The following is a 26,567-nucleotide window of genomic DNA, read 5'->3' on the forward strand; positions in this document are numbered from 1 at the left end:
AAAGCGACTAATAAAGTTTGGTGATTTTGCGTTTGAATAATAAAATCAACTCACATATTAATCTGAAGAAATTCCATAGTTTTTTTTATTAATTCAATACGCTTTGAAGTGTCATAAAATTGGAAAAAATCGGTTTTGATATGATACTACTATATATATGATATTTAATTAAAGGTAGAGCATGATTTTTTAGTCTTCGCTTTGGCATACATTCCGGCGCCGGTGTCATGGTGTAAATAACTTTTATACAAATTAGCAGAAATTAATTTTCAATTTTGGTTTTAAAAATATCACAGAAGTGTGTAGATTAGGGGCTAAAAATGCTATTCTTAAATGTTTTCTTTACATTTTGGTACAAATCGCCGAAATATTTTCACTTTAATCTGATTCCTTTCATTTAAATTTTTGCAGTTCTTTATGAAATCTTGCATTTCGCGCTTAAAAACAATTTTTGACGATAAAAGATTGTTAAGGCTTCTGTTAAGAAATTCGTTTTATACCCTAAGCAGGGTATATCAAGTTTGTCACGAAGTTTGCACATACGCGAATTAGTCTCTCAGTTTTTGAGACATCGGTCTGAAATTTCGATTTGCACCACTAAAGCGTGTGACTGCCATACAAACTGAACATTATTGAAATAAAGTGATTGCATTAGAAACTGTTTTAATTGGCAAGATGGAAAGTAATAGTAAGTAATCTCCAAAGAAATTTCCGAGATCAGAGCATATGACGCGTCATACAAATTGAAGATCAAAATAAAGCGCTTGTATGAAAAGGTTTTTCATTTGGTTAGCTATCTTCGCGAAATTTGGCATGGCATATTTTCTCAGACAACAGTGCAATCTCCGTAAAAATTGCTCAGATCGGATCACCAGAGCTTGGAGCTGTCATACAAAATCGCTGATGAAAATCAAGTCAATAGGGTTGTGCAGGGTATTATGGCTTCGGGGTAGCCATAAGTTGACGTTTTTTTATGTTTCTTGAATTTCCTGCAGCGTGTAAGTCACACGATTGTAATGTTACGTATACGCTGCGTACGACGTGTATGCTTACATATACTATATTTCGAAAGTTTTAGGCGCACCTTTGTTGTTTTGTTGGTTATACTCTTCTATATGGATTAGATTCGAATACATTTATTAAAACGCATAAATAAACTTCTTATATTTTTATTACGAAATTGTAGAACTGACAATTTAAGCAATGATCTGTAAGTGCCTAGTTTTCAGTCGACAGGGACTATTAAAAACTTTCTTAAGAATTATAGCAGAAAAAAAATGCTTGGATGAATCACAGCTAGGCCTCAAAATACCTCATAAAGTATTCAGCAGTTGCAAAGTGACTAATAAATTTGTTTTATGAATTTTTCTTAGTGGTACGGTTGGCAATAGAGCGAGCAAAATGTGAACTTATCTTTGTTTAATTATTAATATTGATAGTAAAAGCATTTTCCGTGATTAGCGGGTATTATAAACCTCTTAAATATCCATCTGACAAGTTTCTCTCCAATAACACTAGCTTACGATCCATTTCCACAACAGTCGCGTCTTCGTAAGCGGAACGGACCTGGGTTTTCTGCCGGCCACGGACTGTCAACTTGGCATAATACTGCCGCGACAATAACAACAACACTGCTTTATGCCATTTTTCGAACGAATATTAAAAAAGTAACTACTAGTTACCAAAACAACTTTTAAAAGAGTGTTCCAAAAAACATACGGGGAACTCCACCCAGCTTCCAATTTAAAGGAGACATCTATCTACTCTCGCTTGCACACAGCTTGGCCTATTATCCTCATTTGATGACTTGGTAGTAAACTTTTCATTCCTCCCTATGCAAATGTAAACACGAAGCCCGCATTATTGTCTAATTTTCGAGTTGCCCAAACTGAAATGTCATGCAGGAGTTGGCATATTCACGCGCACACGTACATCCGTCATGTACGCTGTTGCCTTCAATGGGCGCTTGTAAATTCCTACAAAGAAATAAAAATTCCATAGCGTACGCTTCCTAGCGTTCACACCCACCAATTACCAAACACACACACACACACTTGCATAAGCAGCCACCCTTCAATGTGCGCCTTTGCAGTGGCTGCTAAATTGTGCCACTCACGTGGTTTGTTGCCACCAGGTTGTCAGCGACAAATGCTGACTTATTTGTTGTCATACAGCGTGCCACCCACATTTATTGTTGTTGTTGTTGGTTTAGTTTTTATTTTCCATTTTTTGTTGATGCTACACAAGCATGTTGTCACTGCCTTTGCTGTTGTTGCGCGTGTCACAATCGCGACGTTTGGGGTATGTTGCTGCGGTGTGTGCTGCAAGTGGCACAATTTGTTAGTAGCATGTAAAATTGTGTTTTGTGGATTTTATGGTTGTTAGAAAGGATTTAATGATGCACATGAAAAAATTACGTGTTATAATGTTTCAAACTTTTTTCCCATTGTTATTTGCATACAACCCCAGGCAGCGCTGGCATAACAGCGCACTATGTAGACGCTGTGTGCACAAAGTATATGCCTCTTGTCAGCAGGTGTCATATATTTATACATATATTTATGTGGGCTTATTTATGTACTTATTTACACATTATGTATCAAGAGTGAGTTCAGCAGATTTTCGATACTTAAGTACATACTTACATGCTTACAAAATAAGTGAAGTATTTGTTTTTGTGTTACTAAAAATTGTAATTCTTTGAAGTTGAGCTTGAGCGTGTATATTAGTAAAGATTTGGCTTTGAATTACAGTTAATAAGTTCGTACTTCATATTACGTCGGATCCGCCAGCGGGGTTGACTCCTAGCATCTACGGAGTCTACAATTTCCCAAACCAGACTTCTTTTTACTTCGTAACTGGTAGCATTGGTAAAATGAGGGACGCCTTTGAAGGCAATAAACTGAAGGATATACCGCTAAGAATCTTCCTAAGATAAATCATACTCGCATTTAATGACCCCTTAGGGGAGTCAAGCGAAAAAGTCATGTGCCTTACAAGGCTGCTAAACAAGTATGTTCTATGAATATACGGCTGACAGCTCATTAAGGAGCAAAAGTCACATAAAGCAATCAGACCATTCCTAGTGGCATCTACGAAGAGTCAAAACAGACTTTATTGAAAACTAAGAACAAATCAGCTTTCATATTCCGAAATTTGAATAGATAGGAGTGGAAGGAAGTCCGGCATCTTACACTAACAAGGAAGCAGATAGCGTGGTCGTAGACAACTGTAAGATCTCTGAGGTGCAATAAATGTCAAATCCCTTCAGGAGACTATTCACCATTCGCGAGAAATCTGATACTACTCTCCAAAATCGAAATCCCAGAAGAGCAGTATGGTAATTTAAGAGGATAGCAAAGAGAGGCTTAGTAATAAGTGGTAATTGTAATATTATCATTAAAGATCAAGGACTAGATGCAGAAATAAAAATTGAAAAATCTTAAACATTCTTTTAATTCACACCCTTAACTGTTCTAAAGAAACGGAAGTCCGTTTCATCTTGAAACAACGATCTTAAGAACTCACCAAGGTAAGCCTTCAATGAAAGTTATAAGATCAAATTTGGTAATCTCACAAAGATATCATGGAGGTATAAATAAATCCGTCAAGAAACCAAAGACAGACTCATCGCTGTATTTCTTCTCATCAAAACTGAGTAAGAAACTATCTAGAGAACATAGAAATATTAAATGTGGCAAGGTAAAGTATGTTGATCTTGTCTACTGGAGAGTGACTTGAGGTTACAATAACGCGCACTTCCATGCTAGTTAAAAATGGTATCAAAATGGCGCTGCTAGTGCTAATTGAGACTAAAGAAACAACACTCTTAGATAATAGCATAATTTTAAAATATATTTGTGTAGCTAAATAAGTGGCAACTATAAAATAATTGTACTGCAAAAAAAAAAAAATGGTTTTGAAATATAGCTTACCTACACATTAATACCAACATTTCATTCGAGAGCTTCAATGAGTACTTATTTCTAAAGTGCTTTCAACATGTGGTTGGTAAAGTGGGGGGAAAAAATCAGAACTAAATAAAACTACGAGAAACGGAGTACCAATAAATTATTAAAACACTAACTAGAAAGCACACAATATTTTTGCAACACTTTTGCGCCGCAGCACAGCACATCAGTCTTCCATGTGCAGGCAGACCATAAATTTACAACGTCATTTCGCAGACAACTAAAAATGAGTTGGAGCAAGCTCTGACTTGACTTTGAGTTGGACGGAACAGATGCAATGTGGCGCCGCAAAGCAACTGACCGCAAACGAATGAAGTGGCTGGCAAAAGTGACGTGCAGTTGAAAGCGCAAAAGAAGTAGCAAAAATGAAAGTAAAAACTGAGTGGCTTGCTTGAAACGAAGTGAAAAACACATCGGAATTCATACGCTTATATAACTCGGTTGTAAATATATTTAACTAGATATTTCAGTGCAGCATTTATTTGTAACGCAAGCTTTGTTTTTTTTTTTTTTTTTTTGAAAAAGTGTTTTTATTTTAACGACTTTTATACTTTTTTACATCATTCTATTATCATTCGTTACATATACTTGTAGTGAATAAAAAAATGCATAAAACGGATACCAATTAGAAGACTAATACACAAATCTTTCGCAGTTCGGCTGTATACGAGTTAACTTTGGCAATATACAGCTAGCTTTTTAAAGTTAAAGTCAAATATTATTTCGAACGATAGGTAAAGCTTTCAAATTAAAAAGCTTGACTAGCCTTACCGAGATTGTGGATTATTTTGAACGATGGATGCAGCTTTCATAATCTAAAGCTCTATCTAAAGTTTTGTCTTGAATGTAAATTATTTCAAACGACTGTTAGAACTTTCATAATCCAAATCTCTATAAAAAGGTTTGACAAGAGTGTAAATTATATCGAACGATCAATTGAGCTTTCATAATCTAAAGCTTTATCGAGAGCTTTACGAGAGTATAATCTCGTTTAAGGCATTGGAGTTACTTTTAAATCACTCGATAATTAACTCCAATTAAACAAGCTTAAGCAATAATTTGCTGCATTTCGCTGCCATTCGTTTGAAAATTTCAATTAAACACCAACTTTCACATATAAGAAAAAGCTTCTCATATAAACTGTATGTACAGACATTCAGAAATGTCTTAAAAAGCTTGAAAACGTTTCGTATACCTTAAAAACAACTTGAATAGCCGAAAGATTCACCATTTGATTTACTCCCATCCCAAAAGAAATCGGTTTTTCACTGCTAAATCACCAGCTGTGTTGCTCTTAGCTTAAAAGCATAGTTGCCCTTACTTTTTTGTTATGACTTCTTGATTTCACTGCATTCTTTTTAACTTCAGCAGTTAACAGCAGGCAAGCCTACCGTCAGCAGAAGTTCTCATACACAAAAAGAAAATCAAAATATTTTGAATAGCATTACTTCTATGATCTGAACTTTTGCAGGCAGTCTCTCAATCTGCCATTGAGTGTGGCTGTTGGTGCCGATGACAGTGTCATAAATAAATTATGTTAAAGAAATTTTGAACTTTTTGCGCTTATTTACACCAAACTGCAACGGCAAGCTAACCCAACCCATCTACTGTCAGCCAAAAGCACTGCCAAAGAGTGGTTGGAGTTATGGGTTGGAAGCCTCGTTATTTTCTGCTTATTATGAAATCACACTGCCGCTTTGTCGCATTTTTCACCAAAATGACAATGTGGCAACGCTCTTTTTCTCTAGATCTTCTCCCTTCCTTTTCTGCTTACCCTTTTCTGCTTCACTTTACTTAGGTATTGTTTTATTTTTGTAGCTAACTGCCTGGCGGCGTGCTTTGTTTTGCTTCCGTTGTATTATAATATAAGTGCTGCATGGCTCTTAGAGAATACATGGTGTATATATATATTAGAGCGGGTCGATTTACTGGGAGACAAAAAACCAAATGGTGGAAAGTGTTCTAAGGGGTCCATTTTGAACAACTTTGCTGAAGGTACTATGCGTCTAAAACCAATTTCGAGCTACCAATTTTATTATTCAAATTTTTTAATTTTCATTTTTAATGAATTTCTTGTCTTATAAATTCCCGACTCGAAATTTTTTCAAGCCCATAGTCTTTTATGCAAAGTTGTTAAGAATAATCCGTAGCATATTTCTCGCATACGTGATTATATAGAAAAAATCGACCCGCTCTAATATACCACATATTCATACCTAAATATATTGTACTTTTCGGTTGCCAAAACTGACCTAAATTACAATTTACAACGCTGCTGCGTTTGTTTACATAAAAGTTTGCCACAACTTTTCTGCACAATTTTGCTTTAGCTTCAGCTTTAGTTGCACCTTCCGCCACTGGCACTGCCACAATCGCTGCGACTTCTATGTAGCGCTGCCGCTTCTTTTACTACTCTTTTGGTTTAGCTAGTTCTTCGTTGCGTTCCATATTTGCTTTATTTTCGTTGTGAAAGTTTCAATTTGTTGCTGCCAAAACTCGCCTTCTGTGTTCTTATAAGTGACCTGCCTCCTGACCTCAACGGTACAGCGCCGTTGCCTCGCAATGCTCGCATAGTGGCATGCGAATGGTTGGCAAGTTACGCGCACTCACATTGCTCTAAGCGCTTGCCGTCAAGTCTTTAAGCATTTGCAACGGTAAATAGAACTAATTGAAGTAAAGTGATTTAAATGGTAACGTCATAATCTCTCTTTGCGCTCGCATTTAATTGAAATGGAAAACAACATTTAATTGCGTATGAGAAAATGCTGCTAGCTGAATTTTTCACCTCATCGCATTCTTGGTATTATTGTAAAAATCAAGCTGTCTGTCTGTGTATGGTAGAGTGAGCGTGCTCGAGTTGCAAGTACCAGTGCTTGATGGCTTTGTGGCTTACCGCAAGCATATTAAGGTGAAGAGAAAGCATATACAAAACGGTAAAATGTTAAGCTGTTTGAGTGAATAATTTGTAAAGTAAAAAATCGCCAAACATTGTTGCATACATACATACACATATGCATACTACAGAGTAGGGAGCAGTGCCACTCAATCTTTCAAATTGAGCACCTTTGACAGGTCTGATATTGAAATTACCAACATCTGTCTGGCAGAGAGTCGTAATGAAACATATACAAGAATGTTTAAAAGTTGTACAATATATGGACCCGTTTTTAAAACTTCTAACTAACCGATATATGAGATGTCTTCAAAAAATAACTGGAAGTTTGGTTTTAAAGAAAACATTTATTCATTTGTCTACATTAATGTCGTCGCCTGGCCTTTAGCACTTTCAGCGATCCGCTTTGAGTGTGTATATTTTTATCGTACTTCACGCGGCAACTGTATCAGAATATCCTTATTGGATTTTCCAAACCCGGGAAATTTTATTTTAGAAAATTCCGTTATTTTTTGAACACCACCATGTGAATCGATTTCCGGTTGCATGACTCTCTTAAAATTAATCGTAAAAATAAAAGAGTATTTATAAGTAATTCGCTGAAAAAATTTCACCATTGGCCTGCCATCCACTTTTTAAGACAACTACCTATATAAACTCAGTAGCTACTCCAACAAAATTAGTTAAATTTTAAACACAACTTTCGCCTGATATCTGTACACTTTGGTTTGAAAATGAGAAAAATCGGACTGCAAACACGCCTACTTTCCATATGATTAACATCCACACAAACTTATCACTGATTTAAAAGTTTTTTACCTTCAATGAATAGATAAATATTTCGAAAAGAAATTCGAAATATATGACCCTGATATGTATCAAGACTTATACTAAAATAATCATATACGTTTCTCAGTCACTCACAGGTTTTCGGTTTGAAGTTGGCCATAAGCACTGAAATGATTAAATTCAAAATACGAGGCAAGGTATGCGCCGAATGTGTTGTAGCGTCAAAAATTGAAGACATCGTCTCAGACTGTGATCTAACGCCTACATACTTAATCTATTATTTCCATTCTTTTTTTGTTCTATTGGGAAATGTATCGATCTAGTTATAAAATATTTTATTAGCATTAAGGGAATATGTGATTTAAAGCTTCAAATGATCAGTTGCTAATAATTTAATAAATGTAATGTTTATGTTTGCTTTACTCCACACAGCCAAAATCATGATTAATAAACATACTGAAAAATACACATTTTAGGTTTAGGGAACACCCTAATACATGAAAGCCTACATAAAAGCATAAACTGTTCCACCATTATTCCCGTTAAAGCTTTCATCTCCTTTCACTTCTCATGCCATATAAAACTACGTAGCTTCTTAATGACCATCTGACGCTGCCATTAAGTCATTGTTGTTATCCGTAATACATTGCGTATTGTATTTAAAATCATTGATGGCGCTGATGTCTTCATGACTATTGTTATAGTGCTATTATTATTGTTGTTAAGCGCACGCTGACGCACGTCGTTAGGCACCGGCTTCATTGTGCGCTATTATGTGGAGTCATGAGTCCCTGAGTAAGTGTTATATATGTATGTGTAAAATGTCACTCAATGAAGCGCTTTAACGATTTTCTCAATCACCACTTCGCAGACGGATGTGAAGTGGTATTTATTTGCTTGCGTATTTATGCTCTTGGTAAAGAAATATATACAATAAATATTCTTACCACCAATTTGCATATAATTTTATAAAATGAAGGAACAGTTGGTAAAACTTTTCATAAAATTTTTTTTGCTTGCATAAATTCAGTATTTCTTCCGAATTACTTGCAGTGTGTTTATTTAAGTAATATTGAAACTTCTCCAACTTTTTTTTTTTTTTTTTTTTTTTTTTTTTTTTTTTTTGAAGCTCTTGTCTGAAGTGAAGATAAACCTTAATTCCCCTTCCCCTTAATTTAATTTTTCAGTTCTCTTACAGTTTCGATGGACATCATCCCACCATGGTTTTTGCTTTTCAAAATTATCTGCCCTGTTTTATTTGGCAAGCTTCATTTTCAAAATATTCAATTAAAAACTTTTAAAATTTATTTTATTTCCAATAGTTCTTTATTTATTTGGATTAAAACTATCAGCATTCGTTAATGCATTACTACCACAAATGCTTGCATAAGTCCGCATTACGTAACAATCACAATTCATAATATTCACAAATTGATGACGTCAGGGGTGCGTTCAACAGCTCAACCACTGTCAGCTGCTAATTGGATTTGCACCAACAGTCCATGGATAATCTGCGGTCGAAACCTGGCAAAAATGCAACTCTGTCAGCATCCATAATTCTGCCACCGCAGTGTTCGACAATGCCGTGCCGAATATGCACAGCAATGAAAACCGACTAGAACCAAGTATTATAAGGACCCTTTCACACGAATTATACTGCAAGTACATACAAACATAAGTGGACACTTTTCACATGCGATCATTTGTGGCATTATGTAGTTCCGCGTTTCTCCCCATTGGCGCAGACCAGCATGTCAGGGGCTATTACCTAACAAAGCAACACACATACGGAGTAAGCGAAAGCACCCGTTATACATGCGTTGACAACTCACCCAGAGCTGATAAGTAAGCGAGCGTTGGTTTCGGGCGCAATCGAACATCATACATATGTATAGTATATGTATTTCGTCACTTAAAATGTGGATACAAATTGAAAAAGTTTTCCATGAAAACAACACAACAGCCTCGGATGACAGACCGCCCTTTTGAAAATACCTCTCTCGAAGAACAGAGCACCAATTCTACAAGCCACTCATCATTCCCGTCCTACCATATGGCGCAGAGTAGTGGACGATGACAACATCTGATGAGCCGGGGTTACGAGTTTTCGTGAGAAAAGTTCTGCGGAATATTAGTGGTTCTTTGCGCATTGGCAGTGGCGAATGCCGTAGTCGATGGAATAATGAATAAAATATATTAGCCAGGATGACTTAATATTTACAAGCTTCATATTTTATAAGAAACGTTTCACTTATATTCCAAGTTGATTGCATATACGCTCTATGTTAAGTGCTTCAAAGACAGCGCGATATTTTTCTGACTTCTTTCAAAAGGTGTCTGGATGCCAAAGGTGCCAAATGATCTCCACAGTTTTCGACACTTATCATTTATACTCGTATGTACGTATTATATGAAAGTTTTCTTCCAAAAATTAACAGCCAAAATCTTGATAATATTTTCCTTGATTTTTTGAATTCAGGGAATAAATTGACTTCAACGGATTTGTTACTCCATGATTTTCAAAGCCTTGATCTCTTTTGTATCAAAAAGGTTTAACACTCTAAGCTTTTATAAATTTGTACTGAAAAAGTTCGCTCTCAAAATACCCTACACAATCGCATGCTGGTATCAAAAAGCAACGAAAGCGTAAACTAACAATCGAAAACCAGCAGTCGGCATTAACAAACCGCTGGGAAATGCGGACGATATGTGGATTTGTGATGGACGCGTCGGTCCATTGTTTGACACTCACATTTAGCAGCAACAATAAAAAGGAAATCTGTCAACTGTTGGAAGGGATTGTGGGCGCTTTGCTGTGTCAAATAGCGACCAATCATTGAAGCTGTGGAATTACATTAGCATTTTGTGCAAAAAATATGTGTCAAACTGCTGAAAAAGATGGGAATTAGAATTTTGTTTAGTGTGGATGTGAGGAGGAAAATATCAGTTTTGGAAACATTACACACTTTACATACACATGAACACGCATACATATGCATGTATGGCTGTGCGGATGTCCAGTTGTCAGCTTGGTTGTTTGCAATTGTTCCAGCTGGCGTTGCCACAATTTCGTTGAAAAGTTGTTATAATTTGATATGAAAAATGAATCTTCAATATGAAATGCTAACAAAGGGTGCAAATAAAATTAACGAAAGCGCGCAGAAGTTTCATTGGAAACTAAAAGCTACAGAAAAATAGGTAGATAGGTTTTAATTTGAATTATAAAGCGCTAAAGTCAGTATTGATTAGTTCGTCAAAATTTAAAATAGAAGAGGCATAAAGGTAAGCCAGCTTAAAGTTTTTCTATTTTATGAAAAAACGTTCAACGTAATGAATAGTACCGAACTTAGTAGCACCGTTATAACCCTAGAACTGTGTTTCACATGTCCACATTTGATTCTTTTAACCTAGATTTGGGTTTCACATGTTCATATTTGATTCTTTTACACTAGAACTGTGTTCGACATGACCATAACTGAATTTGTAAGCCTAGAACTGTGTCAGACATATCCACATTTATGTTCTTAACCGAAGAGCTGACGACACACATGGCCATATTTGATTGCTCTAACCTAGGACTGTGCTCCACATATTCATAATTGATATCTTAGCCCTAAAGCAGTGTTCCACATATCCATATTAAATTCTTTTACGCTATATTTGATTTTAACTCTAAATCTGTCTTCCATTTGAGTACTAATATTTATGGCATAGTGCATAGTAACATACATAGAATATAATTTTATTTAAGTTCTTCGTCGATTTGCAGAGATTTTCCAACATTCAGCATACTGTATTAATTTATTTAAGGATAATAAAGTGCAAATAACGGATGCTACACTTGGTTTTTTACCTTTGGGTTCTTATTGCTAACAGTAAATATTAATATGTTAGTTAATGTAGGCTTTGACAAACAGTTGATGACATTACAACTGGCTCCGAAAAATGCGGTGCAATCATCGACTAGTTTGATATCAACTGGTGGAAAAAGCAACAAATTTCCATAACCATAACCATACTAATAATCGCTCATTTATCGTATGAAATACAGTTGTGAATGACATGGTATATGAAAAGTCAAATACAAATACCATATTGTGAGACAATAACTCAAAATCATACGCTTATCTGGCATATTTCTTCGACACACTACGAAGTATCGTTATAGATGAACTTGCTTCGAGTGCAGAGATGCTGCTCTTGAAAGGCACAAATATACACGCAAAGCATCTATCAATGTAATAAATCACTGTTTAAATGTATGTACACATATTGCCTCATAGATAACGGTTGCCTATGTTGCACGTGCACGCAACCACTGAGTTGAGCTGTTTTAGTTGAGGCAATCGATTTGAATTGATAGAAAAACGTAGCTATTGACAACAAATACATTGACAAGACAACAGAAAACAAAACATACCAAAGAACCATTTATCACACTGCGTAGTCTAAGCACGTTTTTTTTTTGGAATTATCACTACTTTATAAATAGAGAATTAGATATAAAAGGGAAATATTAAGCTCTAAGCGGTATACAATATATACAGACATATAATATATGCGTGTGCATTTGTAATATAAAATATGACTTTGTGCGGGCAGGTGCCATAAAGCTGTGTACCATCACTTAGAGTACACGCAAAGCTGTATGGCGTGGATATGGCAACGCTCATCTGACGCAAACGCTGGCGAAGATGAAAGGCGGACAGCGTTGAAGCCCTTAAACCATGGCGACCTGTGTGCGGTTCACTCAGTGTAAATGTCAAAAAGTTCTAGTTATAATAAATGACAGTTTGTGAATGCAGCGTGAACAATCAGCGCAAAAAAAGCGTTTAACAATAGACGAGTAACTGATAGCCAGCAAGAAAAGAATAATTGTCATGTTCAGAAAGAGTTTTAAGATGGATAAACTGCTCAAAATCACTTTTCTTTTTATAAAAGTGAATTGATACGGTACGTAAGCGGTGCACTCGAAGCGTTCATTATTCTGAGGAATTACGTCAAAAGCATCTTTGTGGAGTAAGGGTCAATAAGGCGACATTGAGAGGACAGGTCAAGAGTGATGCAGGGTTTATAGGACTTTCCAATAAGAGTGGTATGACATCTTTTAAAGGAGACAAATTAGTTGTTAAGGAAATTCAAATGGTTTTTGTTTAATCGATACAAAGTTCTGAATATAACGTGATAAAAATGCCTTCAACGCTTTCGTTTGTAGGAATAAATTCGATGAACGGTGAATTTTTGAGTGCCCAGTCTTAAACCGGTTCAAGATACATACATACCGAGGCTGTTAAAGTTCCCATGTGTAACTAATTGGGTAGGTAGTAGGGACAGCAATTATTTCAACTATATTCCACGTAGTTAAGGCTCCTTTGGGAGTTTAATAAGATTGTGGCAACTGAAACTTTCGCTTTCCAGGTTAATAATATTTTTTACTGAAAAAAAACATTATTAGTTTATTTTCTACGGATATACCATAAATACCTAAAATGTTGAAGTATAACCTCAAAAGTATAACCGCTAGTCCTTCATTGATATTTCGACGCTCATACGGCTTATATGTAACTGTATATGTGTGTGCTTTTTCATAGAAAACACGACTTTGTGCAGGCAAACACCATCGCCGCTCAAGTGCATTGAACAAGTGTTTGGTTAAAAAATATTTGTTTGCTTCAAGTGTTTATTGTGCGCTGCAATTGTGTGCTTGGCGAGAAAGTGAAAATTGAAATTTCTTTCACGAGCAGTAAATGGCTTTCCAGCCAAGTTGAAGTGCTATGTGCGAAATGGTGAAATGAGAGCAAAAGGGAATTTAAATGGATTTTTCGGACATTTCAATTGCAGCGATTGTGAGTGTGGCATGTATAACGGTGCATTGCTGCAAATGACATTTCAATTCAATAAACGATGTGGCACTCAGCGCGACGTGCCATCAACCAATAGTGAGATAAGTCAAAAGTACAACTATTCAGCAAATGATCGATCGCATTGCCCAAAGTGGGTTGCGGGTTGCGAAATCGCTTGAACGGCTATTTGTAAATATGTACACCTGCACCACAGCGCACTCATATACACAAGGTGATGGATGATGGCGTGTCCGTGCTGTACCCCCGCATAGGATAAGAGCTGTCAACCTCATATCATTTGTAAATGCATGCTTATCGCGCTTGTGCGGCTGTGCTGTGGCGAAGAGACAAATATTCACTTTTTTATTTTATTCTTCGTCACTTTTGCGCCACACTATTTTGTTGCATATTCATACAAATCGGCGATCTTGCTGTTATGGCTGCTTATTTGCCTTTGAAGCGCGCTGAAATCCCGAATCCAATGCGCACAACTTCCGCTTGAAAAATTTTACATTTTCTGCGTTTTTTTTTTTTTTTGTCTTGGTTAGCGCACCGCGTTTGTAATATTTCTTTCGCCAAATTTGCATTATTCGTGTTTTATTATTTCTATGCTGCTTTACTTCCGCGCATAAAAATGTCAGACGCTATTATTCACAGGCAGCGCGCGAACTGCGGCTTCACGTGTGGGGCATTAGCGTGCAAAACACGCTCTTTGTCACGACGAAATGGCGTACAGTTTTTCATTTTCTGCAGTATTTGTGCAATTTTTTCTTGCGTCACTTTTTCACTCAATCTGACGCGCTAACCTGAGCGTACAAATTTCCCAACTACAAATTTTTCATTATTTTACAAATGTTGAAATGCTCGCTGATACTGAAAATTCATGTTGGGGTCAGTAGATATACTGTATGCTCTTCGTAACTGTAAAAGTGTTGAGCTGCTCAAAATATAATAAAATACGTTTATAAATGATAAGCTGAGTTGTGTCTATTCAGCTATGTGCGTCTATCTGCTCGTCTTCTCGAGGAGCGGCTAGTTTCTCGGAACCGCCAATATCAGAATCAAGAGTTATCTTCACGAAATTTGGCATGAGTTGTTGTCTAAGACAATAATACATTTTCGCAGAAATTGTTCGAGTCGGATCACTATAAGATATAGTTACAATACAAATGTACATATTTTTTTTCGCTTAATACTCTCAAATATTCGTAGTCGAAAAAGTCTTTTTGTATTTTGTCAATAGATGTCATTGCAGTCGCGTCTCTCCCATACGCGACGACGCTGTACCAGTTCGTATAGCACAACAATGGTTCGCTCGCTTCGACCTATCGCTGAAAAAGTTGGAATTATGGGAAAGACGCCTCGAAAAGTTACACGAAGTGTTCGTAAGTAGCCTGGTTGCACGATTGATTCTACATTTTACTGTCAACAACTGATAAGATTGAAGGAAGCAATCGAAAAAACGGCCAAAACTGATCAAGAGAAAGGACTTCGTCTTTCATCAGGACAACGTCATGACTGTTCAAAAACTGAGAGAGCATCCACCATATAGCCCTGACCTTGCGCCAATGAACTATCATTTGCTTGGGGCAATGCTGAACTCCTTTAATGGAGTAAAGTTGGCTTCAAGTGAAGCCTGTGAAAATTACTTGTTTCAGTTTTTCACCAAGAAACCAGAAAATAAACTGATAGAATAATGTCTCTAGTGTCTGTGGACCAAAACGGTACATAGGTGGTTCATTAAAGTTCATTATAAATATAACAAAAGTAAGTTGAAGTTTGATTAGAAATACGAAAAGACTTTTTTAACTAACTTATATATGGAAAGTTGTTTTTTTTTCTTATACATTTTATAGCTAAATGAAAAAGAAAAATATATTTAAATTGTGAAACTCTTATTTTTGTAAGAAATTTCACGCTCTACAAAATTGTGTTCGATTAAGTTAATCTTTTGCAGGTATTTACGAGAATATTTTTCAGAGTACTAGGCAAAAAAAATATTCGTTTTTTACCCATCCTAATACTTATATATGTATAAGTCTTTAGACTACAGTTTTATTTGAGCTTAAAGTTGAGTTATGCACATATCATCATTATATGATTATATATCTGCATTTTATGTAATACTTTATAGAAAGTCACAATTTTTTTATAAAGTTTGCCAAAATGTCACTCATACGCCCCGACACCTACTGAGAACATCTTCCTCTACATCTGGCAAATATTACAGCTATTGCTTAGCAATACGACGACAAAAATGCATAAAATGTACTTAATACAGTTTTAAAAACTAAAGTTAGAATTTGCCATTATCACGCGCGTAAAAATCGTTTGAATTTCCAACCAACACAATTATTACCTAATAAAAGTAAATAAAAGATCGACTTTAAATCGCTCAAATAATTTTTCACTCAGCAAATTTTAGTGGCATCCTTAGGAACCGCGCGCGCATACACAAGCTGGCCGTAAAAGCAAAATCTCCACAGTTGCTTGCACATAAGTGCTCTTAAAGTGCACATTACGGGTTGCGCCGCCCGAGCCACCGTTCTAGCGCGCCTCAAAACCGTAATGTGCGCACCATTGTGTGCACAGTGATGCCACAATTGTAATGGCAGCGGCTATTTGGTTGCCATACTGGCTGCTTGTTGTTGTTATCGTTGCTACTTTTTTATATTGTATTTTATTTTTGTGTACATACTACTTTGGCCGCGCGTATAAATTATGGTAATAAAAATAGAATCACCATTTTATACAGACTTTCTCCATTCAATTTTTACAACTCTGTGTTTCTGCAAGACTTTACACACATACATATGAAAACAAACGCGCTGCTTTAGTATCAACAAATTCTCGATATTTTTCGTACATTTTCAACATTTGTATTGTTTTCCTGTCAGTTGGCTATTGGACATTATGCTTTTTGTGTTATATATATCAAATTGTTGTTGTTTGCTTTCCATTGACTGGATAAATATACATTCAGCTGTCATTGTTATTTTGCGCTTGTTTGCTTTCTTCCATCGTTTCGCGTTTATTGTACACTCTTTTTCCAAAAATACACACAGATAAATAAATATCCAATGTACATCCATAAGTAAGTAGCGCTAACTGGCGCTCGCTGCTGCCCCAACTGCTGCTTGTTTACGTTTTGTGGCACTTTATGAATGCGCATTCATTATGTGTATAAAAATGGTAATCTTTTGTATGAAAATAAATTCGCTGATTTTGTCTCCATTTCATTGTTTTTTGCTTTGTTTTTCTAACGGCGAGTTCGGCCATATACATTACTAGGGAGTTTCAGCATCTCCTGCTGGAACTCTGCGTTTATCGTACGAATTCCCTTTATAATGTATTAACGTAATAACTTAGCAAATAGAAGTGCTTTATGTATTATGCTTTCAAGCATAAACATGTGATAACATACAAAAGCAACTTAATGCTGTACAACTTTTTTAAGGCATGAACTTTTGCGTTAAACTTTATATACTCGATATAGTTTAGTAGGAGTTAGTCAACTAGTTGGGAGATTTGCACAATAATATTACTATTTTGTTTTTTAAATATTCATAAATCTCAAAGAGTACACGTATTTATCTAAATACTGCTCAGAAGCCAATAATATCATAGCATAGTATAATTCAGTTTATTATACAAAACACAAACGAAATATTTTTCAAGCTATTTATATATGATTTTACTGTATGTATTAAAGAATATTTTTATTATAAATTTGCTATTTAAATAAACTAACTCACCGAGCTTTTTTTTCGCCGTTCAATTCTGTTTTTCCTCAGAAACGATATGGGGGTACGATGCGTATGAGTAATATTTTTTATATGCATTTCTGCCGCACTCTTGAACACATTTTGCACGGAAAACAATTGTTTTGTTGTTGTGGGCTAGTTCAATGTACAAAAATCATATAAAAGATCATAAAAAGACATGCAATGACTTATGCCACTTTAAAGAGCATATTTTTCTTATTCTTCTTCCTAGCGTAGACACCGCGTTAATACATATACAATACCAAATTTAACCTACGTTTTCCTCATCCACAGCAGTCATCAAAACCTGACCTCAAAACGTCTAAAACGCAACTGTAAGTTAAGTCGTAAATAGGGAAGAGAAATCATATTTAAGCAATTCACAATATTAGTCAACATTTATTTAATGCCATGCTCTTTTCCAATATGCAAAAAAGTTTGCTACTGACCCAAAATAATTTGAGATGACATAAAAAGTAAAAAAATGCTGAAAAATCCATTTAGAACTTGCCGAGTGTAATATTTAAAATACAATATGTGATCTAAATATTTTTTTAAAAGAATTAATTTATTACAACTTTTGTGTATATAAAAAAGATATATTTTAATAATATTTAGTGAAGTTTTCACAAAAAAATTTGGATATTTAGACATTGGCAAATGGTTTCCGGAGGCTCAGACCAAAAATCAGCCGCAGCCATGGCCAGCATAACACACGAAATATTTATCTAAAATCAAAAATTCAATGGCATCAGTTTTTAGGTGAATACTAGGCGTGACGAATCGGGTGATTTTAAATAAAAATTAAATTATAATAAATTTTTAGGTCCAATTTTTACAAAAATTTGCCATGAAAAATTTAATTCTAATAGAAAAAGAAATAATCTCATGACTTACAAGGTAATCTTATTTAGAATAACTGTAAAAATTTCAATAATCGATCGATCGACTTATTAGTTTCTGGAATATTGTTTCCACCGACTTTGAAAACGATATTTCGAGAAAAACACGATCAAAGATTGCAGTAGCCGACCGGTCTTGAGGGCTCTCCCAAAGGCTCTATCTCCTACAATTTTATAGCGATTGCTTTCAAACTTAGCGAAAATATACCACACATATTATGAATTAAAATATATAGAAAAAAAATTTTTTTTTTTTGGAATTTCGAAACCCACGTAATCTGTTTCAGGAGGATTTATTACCATTACGGTAAATCTCTGCCAGAAAAAAACGTGAAAATATTGACAAAAATGCAACAATTTGACATTTAGGTCCCTTAAATATAGCAAAGTAATCATTCTAAAAGAGAGCAATAATTCAAAATTAAATGAGCTGGAAAGATCAAACTCCTAAGCCAACTTATAAAACGAAGAAATATTGCACATTTTTTCACCTCAATCCCAATGTTGGGAGCTTTAGCTACATAAATCAGCGATTCAGCTTAAACTTGCACAATTAGCTGCAATTTATTTCAATTAAGCAAATCGGTGAACTGTATTTGAAGCTGGTACTTCGGCAAGCGCTTACCGTTTAAAATATTACTTGGTGCACATAAAATGGCGCAAAAGCTTGCATAAAACTCGCAAAAGCTATCGCAGTTCGGTAAAAAGGAGAACGAAAGAAATTGCGGAAGAAAGCAAGTCGAATATGAAATTGAAGTAGAAAAAGCAAACGAGTTTACACAAATAAATCAATTTTGCATGCAATTTCGAAAGCCAGCCCCAAAAGCCAGATAATGGTGAGTCAATACTCAGTACACCGAAAGCATACGCAGAGTATGGAAATACTTATGTGTAAAGCATATTTCACAACCACAACAAAGGCAGTAGGTTGCAGAAATTGTATACATGAACACACAGCGATATATTTTGCTAGAATTGCGTTCAGAAGTCATACCGAAGCTGCATCGTGGCATACGATTTTTCTCAGAAAATTGTGTTTTTGAAAGAGAAACTCATGGGGACATATTATATTTATAAAGGGTGTTTATAAAAACATTTTTGATAAATTTTCGTTTAATGTAATGTTAAGTATTTTCAAGATATAATTTTGCTATATCATATATTTCTTGGAAAATATTCAGCTAAAAAATGGAAGTATTGAGCCTAAGCCTGATTTTACTTTTCCAAGCGTTCACTCTTGACAAAAATTAGCTTACAGATTCAAATTTATTGTGAGTGAATTATATTTCAGTTGAAGGCAAAATTTAGCGGAATTTCTTACTGTATATCCTGAGCGTTTTTTTTTTTTTTTTTTTTTTTTTTTTTTTTTTTTTTTTTTTTTTTTTTTTTTTTTTTTTTTTTTTTTTTTTTTTTTTTTTTTTTTTTGTTGATGCATATTTATGCTCCTTCTGCTTCAACATTTGCAGTGTTGTAAGTTCTTTAATGTGTTTCCATAACAAAGTTGTGTGGTTAATTTCAGATAGTAAATATAAAGTTGCTAGTGATCTTTATTGTAGTCACTTGCGGTGTGCAGCTGCTATGTATGTAACTTTAATTAATCAAATTTGAAGACTTCGTTCTTATCTGAGGCATTTTTTAGGTGAAAACTTGTGCGAAAGCCGTTAGTTCCGGCAATTTTTACTTTATAGCTTATAACATAAGTATAAAATGAGGTTATGAGTACAAAAAATTGATTCTCAATTATTTTTATTTAAAACGTAAACGGTTTTTCGTTTGAAAACCATGCCGAAAATCACATTCCTGCAAATTTAAGCAAACCTTGCTGGTTTCATAAACAATTTAATTAGCAATAAATATGAATTTTAATAGCATTAATTACAAAAGAAGGAAGCACAATTTATGTGATCTAACTGCTTCAATAAACTTCACCTCTGGCTTAGGCCGAAAACACCGCCAAAGGCACAGCGCTTTAATAAAATGAAATATTGGCCCAACGGGGCGTATGAGTGACTTTTAAATGAATGTGAAAAGTAAAACTGACTTCTAATATAGCGTTCACAGCGTCACAACTGTCGCCTTAGCAAGAACATGCATAAAATTTTTATGTCACATTCAGTTTTTCGCCACCCCCCCCCCCCTACCACTTACGCTCCACTCGCTCAATTCACGTTTGCGACACTTCACAGCCCATAAAACAGTTTCAACAGAAAGCGCTATGTATTGTGAAAAACGTTGGCATGCCAAAGGTTATGTGCGCACAGCATTTTCCGGTCTTTGTTGTTGACGCTAGCAGCACTTGCATGCACCGCACTGGGTACGCGCCTGCCGTCCGCTTAGCTCAGCTCGGCTTTCGCTTGTCCGGCGCAATAAATCTCGACAATGTGCACAATTTAGCATTTCACAATGCGTCACTTGTTGTAAAACAAGCATTTTGGCATTACACTTTGGTTGCTTGCATGCATTTGTATGTGAGTGTGTGCAAACGTTTAGGCCATCGAAGCAACGCAATTAGTGCCACACTGTCCATTACCGTGCGCTATTAGGTGTTTTTTGTTCCAGCGCCTAGCAGAGACAGCAATAATTTCTGCATATGTGTGTGCATACGTCTATTTGAGTCTACATTCATGGCGAAATGTAACAGTATTGTTGCACATGTGTACACACTTCGGCGACGGTATGCATAAATTGGAGTCAATTGAACTGTAGCCATTGTTTCCCACACATACCAGCACACACTCACAGGCAGCTGAAGTGACTTTCATTGCGCTGAAAGCGGTGTTCGCTGCTATTTGCGGCAATTATCATAAATAGACATTTGGGTGCATATTTGATATTTGCCCAATTTGTAGCTACAAATGCGCGCCTGGCTTACGCTGCCCTAATTTATGCACTTTAATATGCTTTGCTGCGTTAATAAAATAAATTTTACTTCAGACATCCCTTCATTTTCCTACGCATTAAATCAATATTTATAGCAGTTATAAATAGTCGTTTAAAGTTTATATTAGTCAGCGAAAATTTATTTTATTGCTACAAGTGGCTTAAATTGCCATAAAGGGCATACAAACTGCAGTCATTTTTCTTAACAATGAAATATTTTTGTTTTTCTTTCAAACCGGCAAGCGATGACCGCATAATAAATTCAATAAGAAATTCCTCAAAAATTTTGGTTTCTTTTATTTATTTGTTTTAAGCGCAGGCATTTTAAACTTGACGAAAAGTAAAGGAAATATTTAATGAATAATTTTTCAAATAGAAAATAGTTCTCTTCTTCTTCTATCTATATCTATTCAGCAAATTCACTGTTTAGACTCAATTGAGGATATAAAAGCGGAATCGAAGAAGGCTCTGATGGTCGTCACGGCGGCGGATTTTTCCAAGTGTTATGATGACTGCTAAACTTGTTGGCATCAGTATAAGTTTCTTTAAAGAAGTCGAAATGGACAAAATTCGCCTTTCAATTTAGTTAAGTAGTATATATGTTAAATATAGCGAGGGCTAATTTAAGGTCGTTTCTTAGCGACAGAAAGTTTGTCTGACCGAAATATTTTAGCTGTGAGTACTTTGTTTAATCAAGATCGGGAAAAGAGTTATACAAAAAAACAAAAAAAAAAAAAAAAAAAAAAACAAAAAAAAAAAAGACGGTAGTTCCAGTTTCCAGTTTGCATATTTTAAGGTGCATACTTAATCTAAAATTGCCAATAAAATTTATGTTTTCCACATTTCGACAGGATATACTATTAATAATAACATACAAAAATTTCAAATCGGCATTTCAAATAGTTTTTGATATACAGCCTACTAAATGTTACACACTCAGTTCTATCAGTTCTACGAAAAACAGATTTTGACATGCAAAAAATTGCGAAAATTTGTCTAAAATTTCAGGCTTTTTTTAAATGCCGTCAATTTGTCCATTCTTAATTTTTTCTTTGGCTGTATGTAATTCTATAATCAATCTCTTTTACTGTTTCATTTGCAGAGAAGGCCAGAATCAATCAGCAGTGCAAAACCTCTTTACCAATTAACAAGTATAATTTAAAAAAAAAATTAACTTTTTTCTTCAAATGTGCTGCGTATAAATATAGCCTAAAAATTAAAAAAAAATTATTTTATAATTTAAAAATAAATAATATAATTTAATAATTATAAAATATTTTTTTTGTTTTCAAAAATTGTCTGTTTAGACACCAAGTAGGTCAGTGCCGCTTCATTTGTCCAATTCATTCAACTACCCAAATACTAGAAGTTCCTGAGTTGCCTTTAGCGAAAATGTGTTAGAAAACTATCAGTGTTAGCTTTCAGATTTCAACAGAAAACTTATAGATTAGGGTGGGTGAAAAAACATGTATACTTTTTGTTCGTCTGGTACTCGCAAAAATACAATAGGTTGTTCGAGACCTCTGAGAAAGTTTCTTTAAGTATCAGCTCATCTTATCTTATAACGCAAAGGTCCACCACCTTAAAGTCTTCTATTTTTGCATGATGAAACAATTCAATTTTCGCTGCTTGAAAAAATATTTCGTTTCAGAAGTTTTGTAGGAAATTCTATGTTCTAAAGATAAAGTTTATTACGTTAATGATTAGTAGCAAATAATTTGATATTGTCAGTTCAGAATAGTACTTAATTCTAAGTTTGGTGTGTTTAGGCATACTTGAGCATTCACTTCACCTTTTACTCTTTTTCAAATGTTTTTGCGGACCAGCTGTATGGCCACCGATGGCGACGAACTCAGTGTACGTTTAAAGGAAGCTATTACTGGCAAAAGCAGAAAAAAATTCAACAATGGTTTTTGATCACTGCAGAATGTGGTTGAAAGATAAGGCTAATATTTTAAGGATATCAAAAGAATTCACTAATATTTGTGACTTCTAAAGCTCTTCGCAAAGTTAGTTAATGATTAGTAATTAGATCCCTTTAATTGTATTTTGAAATTTCTCGTCTATACCTCTAAGTGACTATTGATGAAATGTGACTGCATCATTTTACTCTGGAGCACATTCGATAGTCATCCAAACGACCGCTTGCGGTGAATTACGCTTCGGATCTCGTGCTCAATATCAAAAGTAATTTCTAAAACCTTTCAAATATATATGTGGCTAATTTGACCTGAAGGTTTTGTTCACCCATATTATAGAAACATTTTTCAGAGAGCTTTTTAGATATCTTTTGCAGTCACATTTTAATTAATTCTCCAGCCAATGACAGGCGTTGCGCATAATTCACAATGCAATGTGAACATAGCGTGAGTTTGTTGCAATAACAAGAGCAGTTGTCTTAAAAATCAGGTGCTCTTTCAGCTAGCTAAACTGACAGCTTCATTGCACACACATATAAATATATATGAGCGCTTCGAAAGTATGCGCTAATTTATGGACTTTTTTCACTTCTACAACAGAAGATAAATAGCACGCGCAGTTCGCCGTCGTCATTTCAGCAACAACGGTGGCAAATTGCCACACTTGTGTGTGTGTGTGAGGGTGTGGTTGGATGTTTGAGGCTGTAAGCAATTTAAATGTCATTCAAGTTGCGCTGGCGCTAAAAGTTTATTTCTTTGCGCCTTAGTTCTGCAAATTATGTATTTATTAATGTATTCAACATGCACTTTTCACTTACCTATGCTAAGCAGCGAGAAAATGACAGCTGGTAGCAGCTGTTGCCACATTGGCGCGCGCACGTCTGGCTGGCGTGAATGCATGCTGGCTGTCGGGCTGGCTCTGCCGGTCTATGTGTGTGTGTGCGTTAGTAAATGCGGTGGTTGCTGCCGCTGCTCAATAGCACGCTGCTGGGGCGCCTAAGGATACACGCGATTCACGGGATGCACAACTTCGAAATTTTTTTTTTGTTTTTATAATGGACGCTGTCGCGCAGCTAACGCTCTGCTATAACGTTGCTGGGCACCTTTGAATTACTTGTAAATATGTATTGGTATTTGTATGTGTCTTTTTCGGCTTACTTCGTCTTTCTACTTTACGCCGCTGTTGCACTCACTCACTTGTGTTTGTGTAATGCACATAGTTGTCGTTGTTGTTGTTGTTGGTGGTGAGACTGGCTGTATTCGCATTGCGGATTTATGCACTAAACTCTTGTCTATTCACACGAAAACGGCGTCAACTCCCCGCACCTTAGTTCATTGCACTGCGTTGCTGCTCACCAACTGTGTGCCACCAACTGCCAGACCAGGCTGCTGTTGCAACAATAGCTGCCACAAATTCCAAGCACTGACGGCAGTGAGGTTAGCAGCGCTTTGTTGTTGTGATTCTTATTAAAATTACAGTTTTTGTTGTTAGTTTTGCTACTACCACCACTATTTTTGTTGCTGTTATTATTGTTATTATTACTTTTGTTTTTGTTGCTAGTGTGAAAGTAATTATTATGATGGCTGTCAGCCTTTCTTATGACTAGCATGCCGCCACTGTCAGTTTCAATAGTTTTCACGTCGGCACAATGCCGTTTTGTTACATTTTACTTATTTGTGTGCATGTGTGTGCATATATTTTATTTAAGTACATTTTATTTCTGCACAGTCTATTTATGTCACTTCCTCTTCGAAAATGCCGAATCTACAGAACATAAATAATATGCCATAAAAACTGAAACAATAACAAGATATTTGTATAAAATTATATTGCACAGTTTTATTGAACCGACGAATGAATGGGTCGTAAGACCTGCGCGCCGCTTGTAGACGGCCTGCTTTACGACTGTTTTATGTTTTATGAATTTTCAGTGGCACTTCAGTGCGCTTGACTCACTTTGCTTTTGAGCAATGTTCGCGTGTGTGTGTGTGTGTGTGTACGACAGTTCGCAAGCGTCAGTTTAGCTTCCACACGCACCGCTGCTTTTTTGTCGATTGCGCCAATAGGCGCACAAATAAACTGACTTCAAGTTTTATTGCGCGCTGCTCATAGCTTGACTGCCACTTTGCCACTTCGGCACTTTTATGGCCTACGTGTTCGTTGGTGCGTTCAAGTGTTGTTGCTATGTATTTATATACTTTGCTGCTTGCTGTTTTGCACTACTTTTGTTCGATGGTCCGCTTTACTTTTGTTTTAGTGTGTGTTAGTTCAAATTTTGTTTTCTTTATTGTTGTTGTAGTTGTTACTTATTGTTTTTTGGTATTTCATTGCACACTTTGGACTTTTCCGTTCATTTGCGTAGCTAATGTAGGAGTTCTTGCCGCGATTATCGATAAATTTCTCTTGGTCCTGGCGGATTAGCCTGTCGTTGCATGCTTACACATGCATATATAGTTGTGTATATGCTTGTGTCTCCGTCTGCACTCACTTCACAATTTATTTATATTTTTGTGCACTTCACACGGCCACACCACTTTTCTACTTTTGAATTGTTCGGTCATCCAGCATTGCTTGCGCCTTTTTTGCCGCTTGGCTGCGTTACCGTTACGTTTGCGTCTCTTATTTGTATTTGCTCAGCTGTCTAAGCTGTCCACTCTCCCCGTTCACTTTCGCACCACTACAATGGCACTATGCCTGCCGTTTTATCGTGTTAGCATTCTCTCAAAGGACTTGCGATTTATTGTTATGGTTCATTTGCTTATTTGTTCGCCGAATTTATCTGCAAAGAAAGTGTGTGAGTGAAGAGAAAGGAAAAAACAAAATGTTAGCTTCAGTTCAACGGTGAGGTAAGAATAAACAATAAGTGTTTGTTTAATAATAAATGGTTGTGCTTTTGTTGAGCTAAGCAAACAGGATTTCCTTGCCTATTTACTTGGCTGTCCTTAAGGATTCCTATGATTGATTAAGCCCTGGCCTTGACTATCTATGTAAATCATGAATATTGTTTGTTTATGCTTTTTTGTCTCTATATTTTGTGATTTATTGTTAGAGCTAGTCAGGTGGTAAGTACTTGGATCATATTAAACGTAAAAAATGCAGCTGGTTGAGAGATTTTTCGTTGTGTATATATTATATTTGCTCTATTGGGACATATTTAAAAATAAAAAAAAGTGCTTGGCAATAAATCTGCATGAATTATTTACTCTTCGCATTCACTCGCTAAGGGTATCATTAAAATGTTAGATGGTTTCTGAGCGGAGATTCTTATTTCAATAATGTCAAATGCAAAGTGAAGAAAAATAAGAAATGCAAGGCAGGAGGACACTTGCAATAAACGTGTGAGATGCTTTTCGCAAAAATTCGGTTCTTCCTTTGATTGAAAACAAATACGTATTTTATTTGGCGATGATGTAGATTTTTGAAACTTTGAACATTTCTAATAACAACATAAATATAATATTGCTAATAATTAAATTAATATAATTTTGGTAATAATTAAATTTTGATAAGATATAATGACTTTTCACACTGTGCACCAAAGGCTAAAGTAGCACCTGTCCAACATGGACATAGCCTCCTATGTAAACTATCAATAGTGCGACGTG

The 26,567-nt window shown here is 35.6% G+C and overlaps 1 protein-coding gene across 2 annotated transcripts in view; it reads right to left on the reverse strand.

Moving 5' to 3' along the window:
• LOC108969825 (hemicentin-2) overlaps positions 1-25,727 on the reverse strand; it is an 87,235-nt gene extending 61,508 nt beyond the window's left edge. For both annotated transcript variants that reach the window (XM_018934782.1, XM_018934772.1), the window contains exon 1: positions 23,780-25,727. In XM_018934782.1, the coding sequence (XP_018790327.1) occupies positions 23,780-23,861 (82 nt within the window). In that variant the 5' untranslated portion in view covers positions 23,862-25,727. The remainder of the gene's footprint in view (positions 1-23,779) is intronic.
• Positions 25,728-26,567: the final 840 nt, after the last annotated feature.

This window comes from Bactrocera latifrons, unplaced genomic scaffold (genome assembly GCF_001853355.1).
Source record: "Bactrocera latifrons isolate USDA-ARS-PBARC rearing strain unplaced genomic scaffold, ASM185335v1 scaffold_106, whole genome shotgun sequence".
NCBI lineage: Eukaryota > Metazoa > Arthropoda > Insecta > Diptera > Tephritidae > Bactrocera > Bactrocera latifrons.